This window comes from Tachysurus vachellii, chromosome 15 (genome assembly GCF_030014155.1).
Source record: "Tachysurus vachellii isolate PV-2020 chromosome 15, HZAU_Pvac_v1, whole genome shotgun sequence".
Lineage (NCBI taxonomy): Eukaryota > Metazoa > Chordata > Actinopteri > Siluriformes > Bagridae > Tachysurus > Tachysurus vachellii.
This window is the reverse complement of record NC_083474.1, coordinates 20461089-20476022: the sequence shown is the minus strand read 5'-3', so window position 1 is coordinate 20476022 and position 14934 is coordinate 20461089. Positions and strand designations below refer to the sequence as shown.

Genomic DNA, 14934 nt, shown 5'->3' with positions numbered 1-14934 from the left:
AGAGACACACACACACACACAGAGAGAGAGAGCGAGAGAAAGAGAGAGAGAGAGAGACACACACAGAGAGAGAGAGAAAGAGAAAGAAATGGAAAAAAAAAAAAATTTAATATGAGAAGACAGTCATTAATAGAGGATTTCAGAAAAACAATCCGGGAGGGAAAGAAAAATGGAAGGAAAGAAGGAAAGTGAAAGAAAGAAAAAGAAAGAGTAAGTGCGGACACACACGCACACATGCATGTACACACATCCACACACACGTTGTCTAAACAGTTCCACACCATTACAGGTTCTCGATCGTGATTAAATCTGAAAGAAAGATGAGACGAAGCTGAAAGCAACTCGGAGCCTTTATGAGCTCAGAGCGCTGAAGCCAAATAATATAAAAGAGCGACGCTGAACAAGAGGAAAACTGAGAAAAGGAGAGAGAGAGAAAAAAAGAGAGAGAACAGGGAGTGGAAGCTACAGCAAGTAGATGATGGAGCGCTTCTAGAGTCGACGCAGCAGAGATCGGGGAGGAAAAGAAGAAGACGAGGCCTGGGGGTGGGGGGTGGGGGGTATTGAATAAAGCAAAACGTAATAAAGAAACAAACTAAAAAGTGAAGATAAAACAAAAAGTAAGAACAAAAAAATCAAATATTTTTTTATAAGCAAATTAAAACTGAGGAAATAAAAGCAACAAAAGTAAACGATATAAAAAACAAAAACAGAAAAAATGTCAACAGGAAAAGTAAAAAGAACCAGAAGAACGAAAGCAAGAAAGAGTAAACGATGACGAGGTGGAGAGGAGCCTGAGGGGGACAGAGACAATTAGGTCTCCCTCCCTCCCTCCCTCCCTCCCTCCCTCCCTCACACACTCACAGGCTTCTTTTGCGGTTACCGCTTTAAAGGAAAATAAAGAAAATAACAGCACGCAACAGAGAGAACACACAACATAACCTCTTTCTCCTCGTGTGTGTGTGTGTGTGTGTGTGTGTGTGTGTGTGTGTGTGTGTGTGTGTGTGTGTGTGCGCATGTTTCACCAGCTCAGGAGCTTCAGAACTCAGAAGTGCAACAAGACGCTATGGTGCAGATTTACATCCTGTCTCTGTATATCGTGTGAAGGAGAGTTAAATGTGCGCACACACACACACACACAGACACAAACACACACACAGACACACACACACACAGACACAAACACACACACAGACACACACACACACACAGACACACACACACACAGACACACACACACACAGACACAGACAGAAACACAGACAGAAACACACACAGACAGAAACACACACAGACAGAAACACACACAGACAGAAACACACACAGACAGAAACACACACAGACAGAAACACACACAGACAGAAACACACACAGACAGAAACACACACAGACAGAAACACACACAGACAGAAACACACACACAGACAGAAACACACACACAGACAGAAACACACACACAGACAGAAACACACACACAGACAGAAACACACACACAGACAGAAACACACACACAGACAGAAACACACACACAGACAAACACGAGGAGTAAATTTATTAAACAAAATAAATAACCAAAAAGAAAAAGAAAAATGTATAGAAAGATACACCTATGAAAATGTAAAAGACAAACAAAAAAAAGAAAGAAAGAAAAAACAAGTTAAAAGAAATTACAATAAACAGGAAGGTTTTTTTTTCCCCCTCTGTGGTCTGTGAAACCTCCTAAACAGAATATAATAAATATTAAGATCTTCATTTAAGATAAAACATTTACTTCTCTTCATGTAGCTGCTACACTATTAGCTGTTAGCCAATCAGCTACCGGTACAAAATGAAAGAACCGGTTAAACAAAAGCGAGTGCACTTCATTACGCAAATCTGCTTTAACTGCAGAAAAACGTGAACTTCTGTTTAGTGAAATTCCACTGACATTATGAATTACATTAGAATGCTGTCATTGCTAACCTCCTTGTTCTGCCCCTCTAACTAGCATTTACTAACAAATTCAACCCGCTAGCTAAGCTACAGTAGAACGTCCCGTAAGCATAAACAAACACGGTTTAGCATGATGCTAGTTTCCCGTCACAGCTGTCAATCAGGCAAATTGCTTTCTCTTAAAGTTTCTGTTGATGCTAAATTAATTTAACTGAAATGTTTAACAGGAAAGACAATTTCACATGTAGCATGTTTCTCTAACAAGAAGCTTGAAATTCATCATAGAGGTTTTTTTTTCCAGAAGACAGACCGGAAAATCCATAGCAGGCTATTTTAAGCGCTGGATGATTCTGAATTCAAACACTTCCTTGAGCAAAGTCTATAAATGGCAGAGTATTTATAGAAGAAGTGCAAATGAAACACTCGCTAGAACAGTCGCCACGTGAGAAAAAAACAAAATGTTCCTCCTCCTTCTGTTGATCTAATGGGGTCAAATCTCACTCAGAAACTTGATCCCAGCTCGCAGATGATTCAGGATTCCCAGTAAACGCAGACTCACTTCCATGGTGTCGGGGTTTGGAACTCCTTTGTGATATTATATGTGAAATGATGCATTTCCTTACGCTTTGTTTAAGGAGCTGGGTGTCGCTTCGTTTCCTGTCTACTTCAACGCAGCACGAACGCTCGGCCATTTAAATTCCTTTCAGGAGGTTGCAAACCGACAACCCGTGAAGTGACGAAGTCGGTCGTACGCAAACGACGCGTATCGACTCGACGTTAAATAAAGCGCGCTGCAAACGGCTGCGTGTGGAGACGTGTATGCAAAACCTGCGGGGTTATAAACAGACATTAAACGTGCAAATCAAGTGGTTTACAGCAGGGAATTAAATTTTAATTTGGAAAGCCCTGTTCCATCTGGACCAAACACGCAAAGCCAACACATGACACACGTGCTCTCAGAAGCGGGGCCGAAGCCAATTTACTCAACCTTTCGCAGCTGCACGCATCAGAGAGCGCTCGCTACACTTTTATTGCCGCTCTCTAAAACCCACGCTCAGCAAATTACACACGGCACAACCTCGCTTTAATTCTCCTTTTACACTCGGTTACTTTCCCTCCGTAGCTCTGCTGCAGAGACTGTTAAGTGCAGAGACTGAAGATAGATATTCAAGGACTCGTGTCAAAAAGCATCAGGTATATAAAGAACCAGCACAACTAACTGTTGGAGACTGAAACCGGAAATCCCCGACCTCCTCGTGCTTTTAGTGAAAGGCTAAATATAATTCCGGTTCACACAGGCAGCGCTTAGACCAACTGAAAGGAACTCTGGTGTAGAGCTGCGTGATGTGACGAGAAATACCGACATTGTTCTAGAAAAGTGTGGTGTGAGGTCACTTAAGATTAGGGCTGGGCGATACGGCTGAAAACTGTATCACGATATCAGTGTTTCATATCGGTCGATATCGATAATTATTGATATTTTTTATGACCCATTTAAAATAAGGACCAGGAGAAAAATATATTACATTTAAACATTTTTATTTTAAACTTAACCTTCCTCTGATCATAATCCCCTCAGTTATTAAGACAGAAATGTCAACAAGCAGGAAAACTCAAATAATTATAATGTAAACATAAGTCTAAAGTCACAATGAACACTTAACAATTATCTCAACTTTTAAGGTGCAAAATGAGAGAAAGTGTAATAAATGCTTAATAAAGTGTAATAAAATAGTGCAAAGTGTTAAATATAAACATGGAGAAACGGTCTTGCATAATAGACGACGATATGGCGCAACCAAAAAAGATACTGTTACATGATTGGCTGTTAGCGTGTCACTCCCTACGTTGCTAGGTTACCAGAGAGCGAGTGCCTTTCTTAATGCAACCAAACTTGCTTTGCAAACTCTGTTTACTTTCGACGAAGTATAAAAAATACTGAACGTTTTATCGAACACAATTTTTATTGATATCGATCACGTGTCTATCGCGATACATATCGTTATCGTTTTATCGCCCAGCCCTACTTAAGATCCAAGCACAGGTATCAGGGGATTTGTGTCAAAATTTGAGTCTGAATGAAATGTTTTATTAAACCTTAAAGAAAAAAAAAAAAAACTAATTCTAATGTAGAATATAAATATATACTTGTAATTGTATATAAAATCATACACACCCATTTTACAAGAAATTTATTTTTTATATTTTAGAGAATTTATTCTAAACAATACAGCCAAAAAAATCATTTAGTAGACATCAATTTGAATACAATTATGCAAACAGATTTACAATGAAATATATAATTGCTTCCATTGTAATCAAATTTATAATTGATATATATTCGTATCCAAACATGGTAATATGCTATTTTTTTCGTTTCATTCTATTGGGCTTTAAAACACCAGGTGTTTTTTTTTTTTTTTACACCTGGTCACTTCATGCGTTTTCTGTGATCTGATAGCTATCCGATGGTAAAAAGACCAGGTCTAAATGCCCTCCGAAACATTTTTGAAACGGATATAAATCCGATGGTACAAACCCCTTCAGGAGGTGGTCTGGGATGCGTTTCAGATGAAACTGGACAGGTGTAAATGAATGTGGTTGTTCAAGCCACATACGTCAGTGCTATACTCCTCCCAAACGGAAGTACGTCACTCGCAGGTGATCTTTCACCCAGGTGTCTCGTTGGGTCTTAAAATGCGCTGCTGCCTCCAGCTGTTCCATTTCAAATACCCCGGAAATGAGGTAAAATATATTTACATTTTGGGCGGGAGTAGAAAGATCGGATCGATATCCGATTCGCCGAGACGCATTTATGTGGCCTAATGTAAACGGAACAGTTTTAACAAATCAGAGAGCTATCGGATCAGAGAAAACACACGAAGTGACCGGTTGTTAAAAGGCCCTATGAGTTTTGCCATGTCATCGAACGCTGCAGATTATGCAGGTGAACAACAGATTCTAATTAAACACTATAGCAGCGTGAAACCAATTCGAATCAGAATCGAATAAGAGTCGACTCCTAAACTGAGCCAAAGGGTAGAGCTGTAGAGCTGCAGGAATGCAACATGTCCTGGATATTTGGACAAACCTACATAAGGAAAAATAAACCCTGGATGTGATTAAAAAAACTATTAAGTAAACTATTGAGTAGAATTAAAAGAATGAAATGCTGTGGTGATTTTTACTGCATTTTTGTCTGAAGAAGGAAAGAAGAGTTTTCCAGTCCTACATTCTCCTTTTTGGCTCATGAGTGTACTTTGAAAGCGTTTCATTAAACGAATCGATTTTTGCAGTGACTCAGATACACAGGTGTGAAAGCACCGTCAGTGAAACCTCCATGTTGTGGACTATAGACTACTTAATAACACAGAAAAAAAAAACAAAAAAAAAGTTTTATTGTTCTTACTCTCTCCGATTGATTTTTACATTTTCCTTAAAATCCAAAACATATATACTGTAATAACTAACACAGCTTTCCTTGGGCTCTGTAGCAGCTTGCAGGCTGAACGAAGCCGCTCCTGTTCCTAAAAAAAAAATCTAAAACCTGTGGAGGAAGCCCTGAATGGATCCAGCTCTTCAGAGCGGATCTCTGGAGGATAGCTAAAAATACCCCGGCAGAGAACAGGGGCGATAAAAGGCGGACAATGAGCAGCAGGAAGCAATTCTGAGGAAAGGTCAGGGGAAGATTCCAGTGGCAAAGGCAAGCAGGGTGACAGAAAAAGAAACAGAAGATCAGTGCGTTCATCACTACATGCCTTCCCTTACGGATGAGTCCAAAAGACCCAGGTTTTATTTTCAGATTGATGGCACTCTGGATTTGTGATAACACGGTTCACACAGGCGCTGGCTTTTTGGGCCTCGCTGACTCATGGGAGCTGAGTCAGAGCCGGAGCTACCGTGGCTTCATTTTTATAGCGTACGTCAATTGGCTATTTTTAACCAAGTGCGTGCCATTTATAAGGTTCTTGTGTCGGCACTACGAGTTGAGAGCATGCGAGATGGCGCGGGATGAAGAACAGCAAGGGGTGTGGCATCTAGGTGGCATTATCTGTTGTTCGGTATTCATTATTAATGTAAGCAACGTGAATAAACTGAGCAAATTGTTGTATAATTCAACCACCTGAAAAACAGCCTTGCATCATCATGCCTTCTAAGCAATTAAGACTCCTCGCTAGCGCCAGAGAGGCGTTTTTCCGAGTGCCGCGTCGTTGCACGCCGTTTTCCCCGTGGTAGCACACCTGACTGACTTGCTAATTAACAGATGAGCTGAAGCATGCACATAGAAAACGGCAAATAAAAAAATAAAAATCATCAAAAACCGCCACCACAACATTACTACAGTCCAACATTTTCTCTCTGAAAGCGCTGCTGTTTTCTGAAAAGCTCGATTTCCATCAATCGACTCCACACGTCTTGAAAAAGTTTCATAATCCTGCAAGAGGATGTAGATTCTAAAGGATATTTCATCAAACCTCACCACCCCTTCCTCCTGGAAATGACATATCAACTGATTTGCGGCTAGCAAACAAGCAGCTTTGATCTTGCAAACAAAAACCCCTCTCGCTGTGTCCGGTTTAGTCGAGTTTGCTGCGCAGTTCATCTGTGCGTCTGCACCTAAAGTGAAACCTGACCTCAAAGCACACAAAACAGAAAGTGGCAAAATCGTTTCTCCTAAATACGCCGTTGCTCCCTCGGAAAGGCCGATCTAGGCCAAACCGCTCTCCTCTGTTCCTGTTAGAGCTGGTACAGATACCCCGCCTTGTCACCAACTCCCTTTCTGTTGCTTATTGAAGCTTGGATGGAGACAGTCACCAGACATCATGTGATTATTCCTCATAATCACAAAGACTAACGAAAGCTAATAGATACTTTAGCGGCCGTACCTCAAACTTTTGTACACGGAGACCTTTTCCAGAGTAGCCCAAAATATCCAAGGACCCTCTTCATAATGGTGAAACCGATTTAATCTGAAGGATGAAAGGGTAAACATGTACGTCGTCGAGCTTTTTTATTTCTAAACTTTCCACTCAGCCAGACGGAGATTTGAAACGCTAGGTTTTATATTAACAGGAGTCCAGTTAACATTAATTAGACTTTTTTTAAGCAGAGTTTTAGACTAACTTGAAATGGCTAGTCACTTCAGCTTTTACAATTATGATAAAAATAAATAAATAAAAACGACTTCAAAACAAACCCCAGACTTGCAGATCCCACTTTGAGACTCATGGGTCTAGCAGTCATGTTTTTTCCCCCATTCGACAACAAAAGTCTGTCACAAAGCAAATATTTTTATTAGCAAAATAAGCTACAAGTTCTCCTGTTACTCTCCTGCTATCACAAGTCACCTCACAGAAAAACCTGAGAACAACAGCAGCAAAATGTTGAGAAAACAAACACACACACACACACACACACACACACACTCGCATGCACAAACCCCACTTGAATTCTTGTGTGTGTGTGATGTAACAAAACAACACCCCAGCTCATAGTTTAACGTTGGCTGGCAAAAAGCTAACTTTTTGTTGAGGCCACAAACACATTTCCTTGAAATAACATCTTTGAAGACGAGAACGACAACACTTAGTTGTTTTCTGCATTTGCGTCTGAAGTAACGCACTTAACTACATTGCCGTTACGATTTTTTTAGCTACAATTTTAGCCATCAATAAGGTTTCCGGCTATGAGACATTCCGGTTAAGAGGAACACATTACAGCTTGTCCCATAGACGTGCTAAAGGATTGTCCAAGTAGGTAAGTTCCAGGTTCAAACATCACTGGAATATTAAAGGCACTAATTGTTAATGCCCTTAGATAAAGGTTTATTGCTTTTGTCTATCGCTTGTGTGTATGCTTGGATTGTGTCCGATCTCCATTATAAAATCACTTTGGATAAAAGCGTCTGCCAAATAAACAGACGCAAATGGAATGTAAATGTACATCGCACAAGGTCACATGTGGCCACAAACAAGCCCCAAGTCCGGTTTCACTAATCCACCAAGCCTTCCTCCTCATGGTCTCAAGCTCTAGACCACACCAAGTGTTTCAATTTAAAGTCCCCCCAAAAAATGGACCTTATCCACCTGAGAAAACACAGACTGGTTAGAGCTGATGTTGGCTGATTAAAGGGGCAGTTAGTGACCAGTACACTCTGCTGAGCTACAGTTCTCCAGAACCATGGGTTCTCTAAAGTTCATTCAGGTTTCTTTACTTGGAGATCTAGAGAAATTTTCACAGACAAAAGGAGGTAGGTGACTGTTTTAAAGTTAGATCTTAAAACCCACACTGAGATTATAAACTCTAATACAGTTGCCAACTAGGTCCTGATAGAACTTGCTGGTACACTTGGCTGCTGGAGTTCACCAACTTCAACTGGTCACCAACTTCATTTCTGGGGATCTATATTTCTGCCTAGCATAATAACCCCTCAATCTGCGACAAGCACTCAGGTGGATAAGGTGCTCTCTGGGTCTTGGCTGGTTGGAGCAGGTGTAACTGATTGCGGTGAACCAAACTTAGTAGAATATAAGTGAAGCTGATGCCCACTGTAAAGTCCACAACACAGTACTTTTAAGGTATCGTTGGTCCAGTCTGGGAGGCTCATTGCCTTGCAAATGTTTCATAGTTTCCATACTGAATATCATTAAACATCTGATCCAGATCCAGAGGACAGAACCTGATCCAGATCCTGATTGCAGGACACGGTGTGTCAAGCTTGAAACTCTGCAGGGCATCAGGTCTCCAAGACTGTACCCAACAAACCTTGGTATACTCTTGGTAAGAGTCCTGCTTTGCTTTGTGGATGTGACAAACAGAACTTGTGTTCCAAGATCTGTTCACTTCAACCATTAGCAATCACATCGTTTTATCTCAGAACCAGAAGGCAACACCAATCCAAACAGCATTGAGATTAAAACAGCTCACGACTTACCAGACCACGCCAAATGCCCCGTATCCGATAGGCCGATCGGGCTCGATGTCCAGCTGCTGCTGTAGATGGTGTTGATGGTGGTGGTGGTGCGCCTTGATGGCTGCAGCCTGCACCTGAGCGGGTGCCGCAGCCGCAGCAGGACCAGGAGCCTGTCCGGGAGCAGGTGACGGAAAGTATGGTTGCTGCTGCTGCTGCTGACTCGGGTTGAGCATGACGGCAGCGGATGCGTGTTGCTGCTGTACAGGATGGACGGCGGCGGCCGAACCTGGAGCGGGATGCTGCTGCTGCTGTTGGAGATGGTGCTGTCCGGCATGGTGGTGGTGCTGGTGATGGATCTGGTGAGGAGGAGGCAGATGAGCCAGCTGGTGGTGGTGGTGTGGATGGTGGGCTGCCGCCGCCACCGCCGAAGCGCCTCCACTGTACGCCGCCATCATTTTGGCCGCGTTAGCAGCTGTGGTCCCGCAAAGAGCCATACGCACTCTGGGAGAGCCTGCAAGAAAACAAGATCTTCAGGAGAAACCTCACAGGCCAAGATGATGAGAGAAGAAGCAGCCCGGGGGGGTCAAGCGGTCATGAATCCAGTGGACTTGGATAGAGGCAAATTTAGAAAACTAAGCAAGATGTCATATCAGCATGAGTGATAGAGTCACTCCCATTTTGGCCAGCTTTCTCTTGCAAGATCTGACCTACTTCTAAGAAGATCTCTCTCTCTCTCTCTCTCCCTCTCTCTCTTTACCTTGCAAGAACCATACCAAGCATTCAAAAGGATCCCTACTAGAAATGGACAACGACAACAACAAAAAAAAAAGAAGGCTAAACTAAATAAAAAATAAAATTAAAACAAAATAATGTTTGATGCGATGGAAAAAAAAAACTCCCGCTCCCCCCGTGGTGGATGATCCAGTGCGCGGCCTTAGATCTCCCGCATGGTGGAGGTGGGAAGCACCTGGCCTCGCATCTGCTCCACCCTCGGGTTTATTTCCCTCTCCTGCAGTGTGAAAGGGGGAAACCGACGGATGTGTGTCAGCGTGGGAAATGCTGCATTCATCTTTTAGATCTCACTACATGCCATGTCGGCTGATCCATGCACCGAGGCCGCGTCCACAGCCGGGACTGCATGCGGGGTTTGCAGGAGGAAGTTATTTTACGCACGGCTGGAAAGTCGACCAAATTCCCTCCATATATGCCAAAAGAGTCACCTATGCGTGTGTGGATGTGTACACACGGATGTATATTTCTTTGAATAGTATTTTCTCGCGCGCAGGATAGCTGGCACTCCGAAATTGTTGCTCGCGCTCAAGAAAAGAAACAATAACAAAATATCACAAGTGCCAAAGCCACTATGTATCCAAACCCCCCATGGTGGCGAGCACAAATGACAGCGATCCTTTTCCTAGAAGGAGGAAAAAACAACAAATTTTCCCCAAGGCAGCAGTCAACTTATTTTCCCCATCGATTCCTCTGTGTGTGTGTGTGCGTGTGTGTGCGCGCGCCTGCGTGCGTGCGTGTGTGTGCGTGTTTGCTTCCACTATTGTATCCAAGCGCGCAAATCATAAATCCGATTTGGAAAAATATCCAAGAAATTCTCGAGTAAAAGAGGAAAAAGCCATCCAGTGTTGCTGGCAGTGACCAAACAAGCAGTCAGTGTCCTCCTCGGCTCACCCTCTCCCCGGATGGTGCTGCCAGGACCTATAGATATACACACAGACACACACTCCGGTCCCTTACTCCCAGCGTGTTCCCTACACTCGTGCGCTTCCTACAGGTTCATCATCCTAAGCTACAGGGTCTCAGTAAGTGCACTCCGACTCAACAAATCAACCTTTTTGATATTCTGCCTCACAAGGACGTCGCAACGCCTCCCTCTCACCTGTGATTGAAGGAGCTCTGACCAATCACAGAGCGAGTTCTGCGTTCATTGGAGCACGCTGACCAATCCGTTGGCAGAGAAACGCAGACGGGTTGAAGCGGTGAGTGAGAAACTGACGCCATTGCGGCTCTAATAACGGAAGCGTTTTTCTTCTGAAGCGACACGGAAACCTTGAGCCAAAATGGCGTCGAGAGAGAGTCAGTTTCACGCGGATGAGATTTGGCGAAGCAAACCGACCAATTGGCAGCCGGAACCTGAAGCGCGTTTCTGGCCTGAAATGATTGCCACCATCCGCTGGCCAATTATTCTTCAAATCGTTGACGAGTGGAGGGTAAAAAGCTAAAGGGCGGCCAAGTTTGTGTGATCATGATTCATGTAACTTTATTGTCTTTGTCTGTGGATACAAAAAAAAAAAATAGACCTGATTGTTTTGTTTTGTTCATGCTGTAAGAATGAATAACTAAATAAATTAAAACCCTGTAATGCGCTTCACGAATAACCTGGAAATGTGGAGCAGGTGCTAAACTTACGTCATACGTCATTATTACGTCATAAATGTTTGAGAGTGAAATTATGACGCAGTTCATTTAACCATCCGTGCAGCTGGATAACAGCTGGACCGAAACATCTGTACACATCTGATCTCATGAGATGTTACGAGGATGAAGTGAACACAACATCCGATATATTCCAATTCGCATGTATTTATTTGTGTTATTGACGTTGTCTCAGAGCAGCTTTACGAGAACATAAACCTAGAACAAAAGGTTATTGTAAGGAATAATATAAAGATTAATATTAGATATATTTAAACGCGTTTGTATTTATCGCGGGGGTCACGGTGGCTTAGTGGTTAGCACGTTCGCCTCACACCTCCAGGGTTGGGGGTTCGATTCCCGCCTCCGCCTTGTGTGTGTGGAGTTTGCATGTTCTCCCCGTGCCTCGGGGGTTTCCTCCGGGTACTCCAGTTTCCTCCCCCGGTCCAAAGACATGCATGGTAGGTTGATTGGCATCTCTGGAAAAAGTGCGTAGTGTGTGTGAGTGCGTGAGTGAATTAGAGTGTGTTTGTGTGCCCTGTGATGGGTTGGCACTCCGTCCAGGGTGTATCCTGCCTTGATGCCCGATGACGCCTGAGATAGGCACAGGCTCCCCGTGACCAGAGGTAGTTCAGATAAGCGGTAGAAAATGAGTGAGTGAGTGAAAGTGAGTGTATTTATCGCCAATGAGAAAGTCTGAGGTGACTCGGGTGACTGTGGGGAGGAAAAACTCCCTTAGATGGTAAAGGAACCTTGAGAGGAACCAGACTCAAAGGGGAACCTTATCCTCATTTGGGTGATTATCAATATACAGTCTGATAAATGTGTATTGATGAGGAGATTGTTGTCCTCAAAGACAAAATGGAGTTGCATCTCCTCTTTAGTATCAAGTCTAAATGGAGTCTAAATGGAACTGGTAGATCTCTAGATGTCTCAGGATCCTCACAGAGTCGGCCTCATCTCAGTGGAGGTCCAAAATCATCATGTCACGGAAGACGTTCGGAGCTGATACAATTTCTGGATGCCATATAACCAATACATCAACTGGTACATCTGGTACCAGTACGTGGGGTAATCATTTTTTTAAAAGTTACAATTTAATGCCATGTTTATGCGTTAAAAAAATAATAATGATAATAAATACACACCACATTGTACAAAAGGTCTACAACAATATCGCGATTACTTTACATGACTTTAACACTCCTGTCTAATCATCCAGAGTCCAATCTGACATACTGTAAGTAGATTTTCACAATGATGGCCACTTGGCTTATTTATGACATACAGTACAGGTGAACATTTTAACATTACTGTCTAGTTTTCAGAAGTCTAATAATCATTTAGTTTGACATTATAAGTTAGTGAAGGTTTTCCTCAGTTATTTAAATATTCTGTTGTTCGTTGTATACATCTGATCACACACGCAAGTCACGGCTGCTCTTTTATTTCAAACGGTTTCTTTTAAATCTAAATGTGTGTAGAAAGTTACAGTGCACGCAACGATGATCTCATTTTAGCAATTAAAACCTCAATGCATAATCTTAAAAAATAAAAAAAAATTGTCTAAAAGAAACACAACCCATCTCAGGCGTCATCGGGCATCAAGGCAGGATACACCCTGGACAGAGTGCCAACCCATCACAGGGCACACACACGCTCTCATTCACTCACACACTCACACACCACGGACAATTTTCCAGAGATGCCAATCAACCTACCATGCATGTCTTTGGACCGGGGGAGGAAACCGGAGTACCCGGAGGAAACCCCCGAGGCACGGGGAGAACATGCAAACTCCACACACACAAGGCGGAGGCGGGAATCGAACCCCCAACCCTGGAGGTGTGAGGCGAACGTGCTAACCACTAAGCCACCGTGCCCCTGTTGTAATATACAAAGTATAAAATATAGTGTAATATAACATATAATGTAATATATAAAGTAGGAAAATAATGCAATGTGGGGGTTTTTTTCAGGACAGTTCACAGATTTCCTTTTTTTTTTTCATCCGCAATGGAAATCACTCAGGCCCAGAAAAAAAGAAATGGCAGTCCTGGAAGCCGATCATCAGGATTACCAGGATCCAATGGTATTATGTGCAGTAAAGCAATGTCTCGTTCACATACAGTAGACACAGCACCTGCATACAACACACAAGAGGAATAAGGAGAGGGCTCACGCTCACGTTCTTACACTCGTTCATCAGGAGCATCGTGTTCTACCTTTTAAACCTGGTGGAGATACTTGATTGTGTAATTTTCGGATAGATCAGCTCACGCACAACCTCCTTCTGTCACGGACGCGGGATAAAAACGGACTCAAATGCAGGACATCTTAACAGAAACAGGATTTATTAACTAAAAAAACAGGAAACAGGACGTAGACAACAGCAGACACTGGACAACAAAAGACACTAGAGGATTCCGCGCCGCACAATGCAACGCGGCTCAACTAAATAATACAAATAATCAATAAACATGAGGGACAGGTGTGCAGAGGCAGGGAGGAAAAGACAAGGGTGGAGCAGACACGTGAACACCGAACATAAACAAAAGGCACATGGCCAAAGTCCAGGCAGAGTCCTGACACCTTCCATCCAGGCCGAGATACAGGACCACACATAGGTACCAGATCCAACAGGTTCAGAGCCAGTTTTTCACCCACAACCATAAACTAACTGAACTCCACTCTACACCGCTAGGACCCTGATGTCTCACTTCACAGTCTGTAATCAGCTGCAGTTCTGCTCCACACCGCATGCTCTGTTACATCTTCTTTACATCTTCTAAATGTATATAACAGTAAATTCAGTGCCTACTTTAGTTTACATCCATTTATGTATATTATCTGTACGTACACTGTATATTATCTTAGTCACTGTTGTACATACATACAGTGTACATAATGCACACATTTGCACAGACATACTGTACTGTATATAATTATTCTGATAGAGATATCGTGTTGGTTATATAACTGGTACATTCTCACATGTCCTTACACACACACTCACTGACAGCTTTATTTATTTGTTGTATGTACATATTTATCTGCACTTGATCCTTTACTAGGTCCTTGATCCTACAGTAGATAAATAGATAGATAAATAGACAGACAGATAGACAGACAGACAGACAGACAGATAGAGAGATAGATAGATAGATAGATAGATAGATAGATAGATAGATAGATAGATAGATAGATAGATAGATAGATAGATAGAAAGTCAGACAGACAGACAGATAGACAGACAGACAGGCAGGCAGGCAGACAGACAGGCAGGCAGGCAGACAGACAGACAGTAAGAAAGTCAGACAGACAGACAGACAGATAGACAGGCAGGCAGACAGACAGACAGACAGACAGACAGACAGACAGATAGATAGATAAATAGATAGATAGATAGATAGATAGATAGATAGATAGATAGACAGACAGACAGAGACAGACAGTAAGAAAGTCAGACAGACAGACAGACAGGCAGGCAGGCAGACAGACAGTAAGAAAGACAGACAGACAGATAGACAGGCAAGCAGGCAGACAGACAGACAGACAGACAGACAGACAGACAGACAGACAGATAGATAGATAGATAGATAGATAGATAGATAGATAGATAGATAGATAGATAGATAGATAGACAAGTCCAGAGACGGTCTATG

General features: G+C 42.6%; 1 protein-coding gene across 1 annotated transcript in view; it reads right to left on the bottom strand.

Moving 5' to 3' along the window:
• Window positions 1-10690, bottom strand: part of nlk2 (nemo-like kinase, type 2) — an 83045-nt gene extending 72355 nt beyond the window's left edge. The window contains exon 1 of the mRNA XM_060887806.1: window positions 8864-10690. Coding sequence (XP_060743789.1) covers window positions 8864-9336 — 473 coding nt within the window. The 5' untranslated portion in view covers window positions 9337-10690. The remainder of the gene's footprint in view (window positions 1-8863) is intronic.
• Window positions 10691-14934: the final 4244 nt, after the last annotated feature.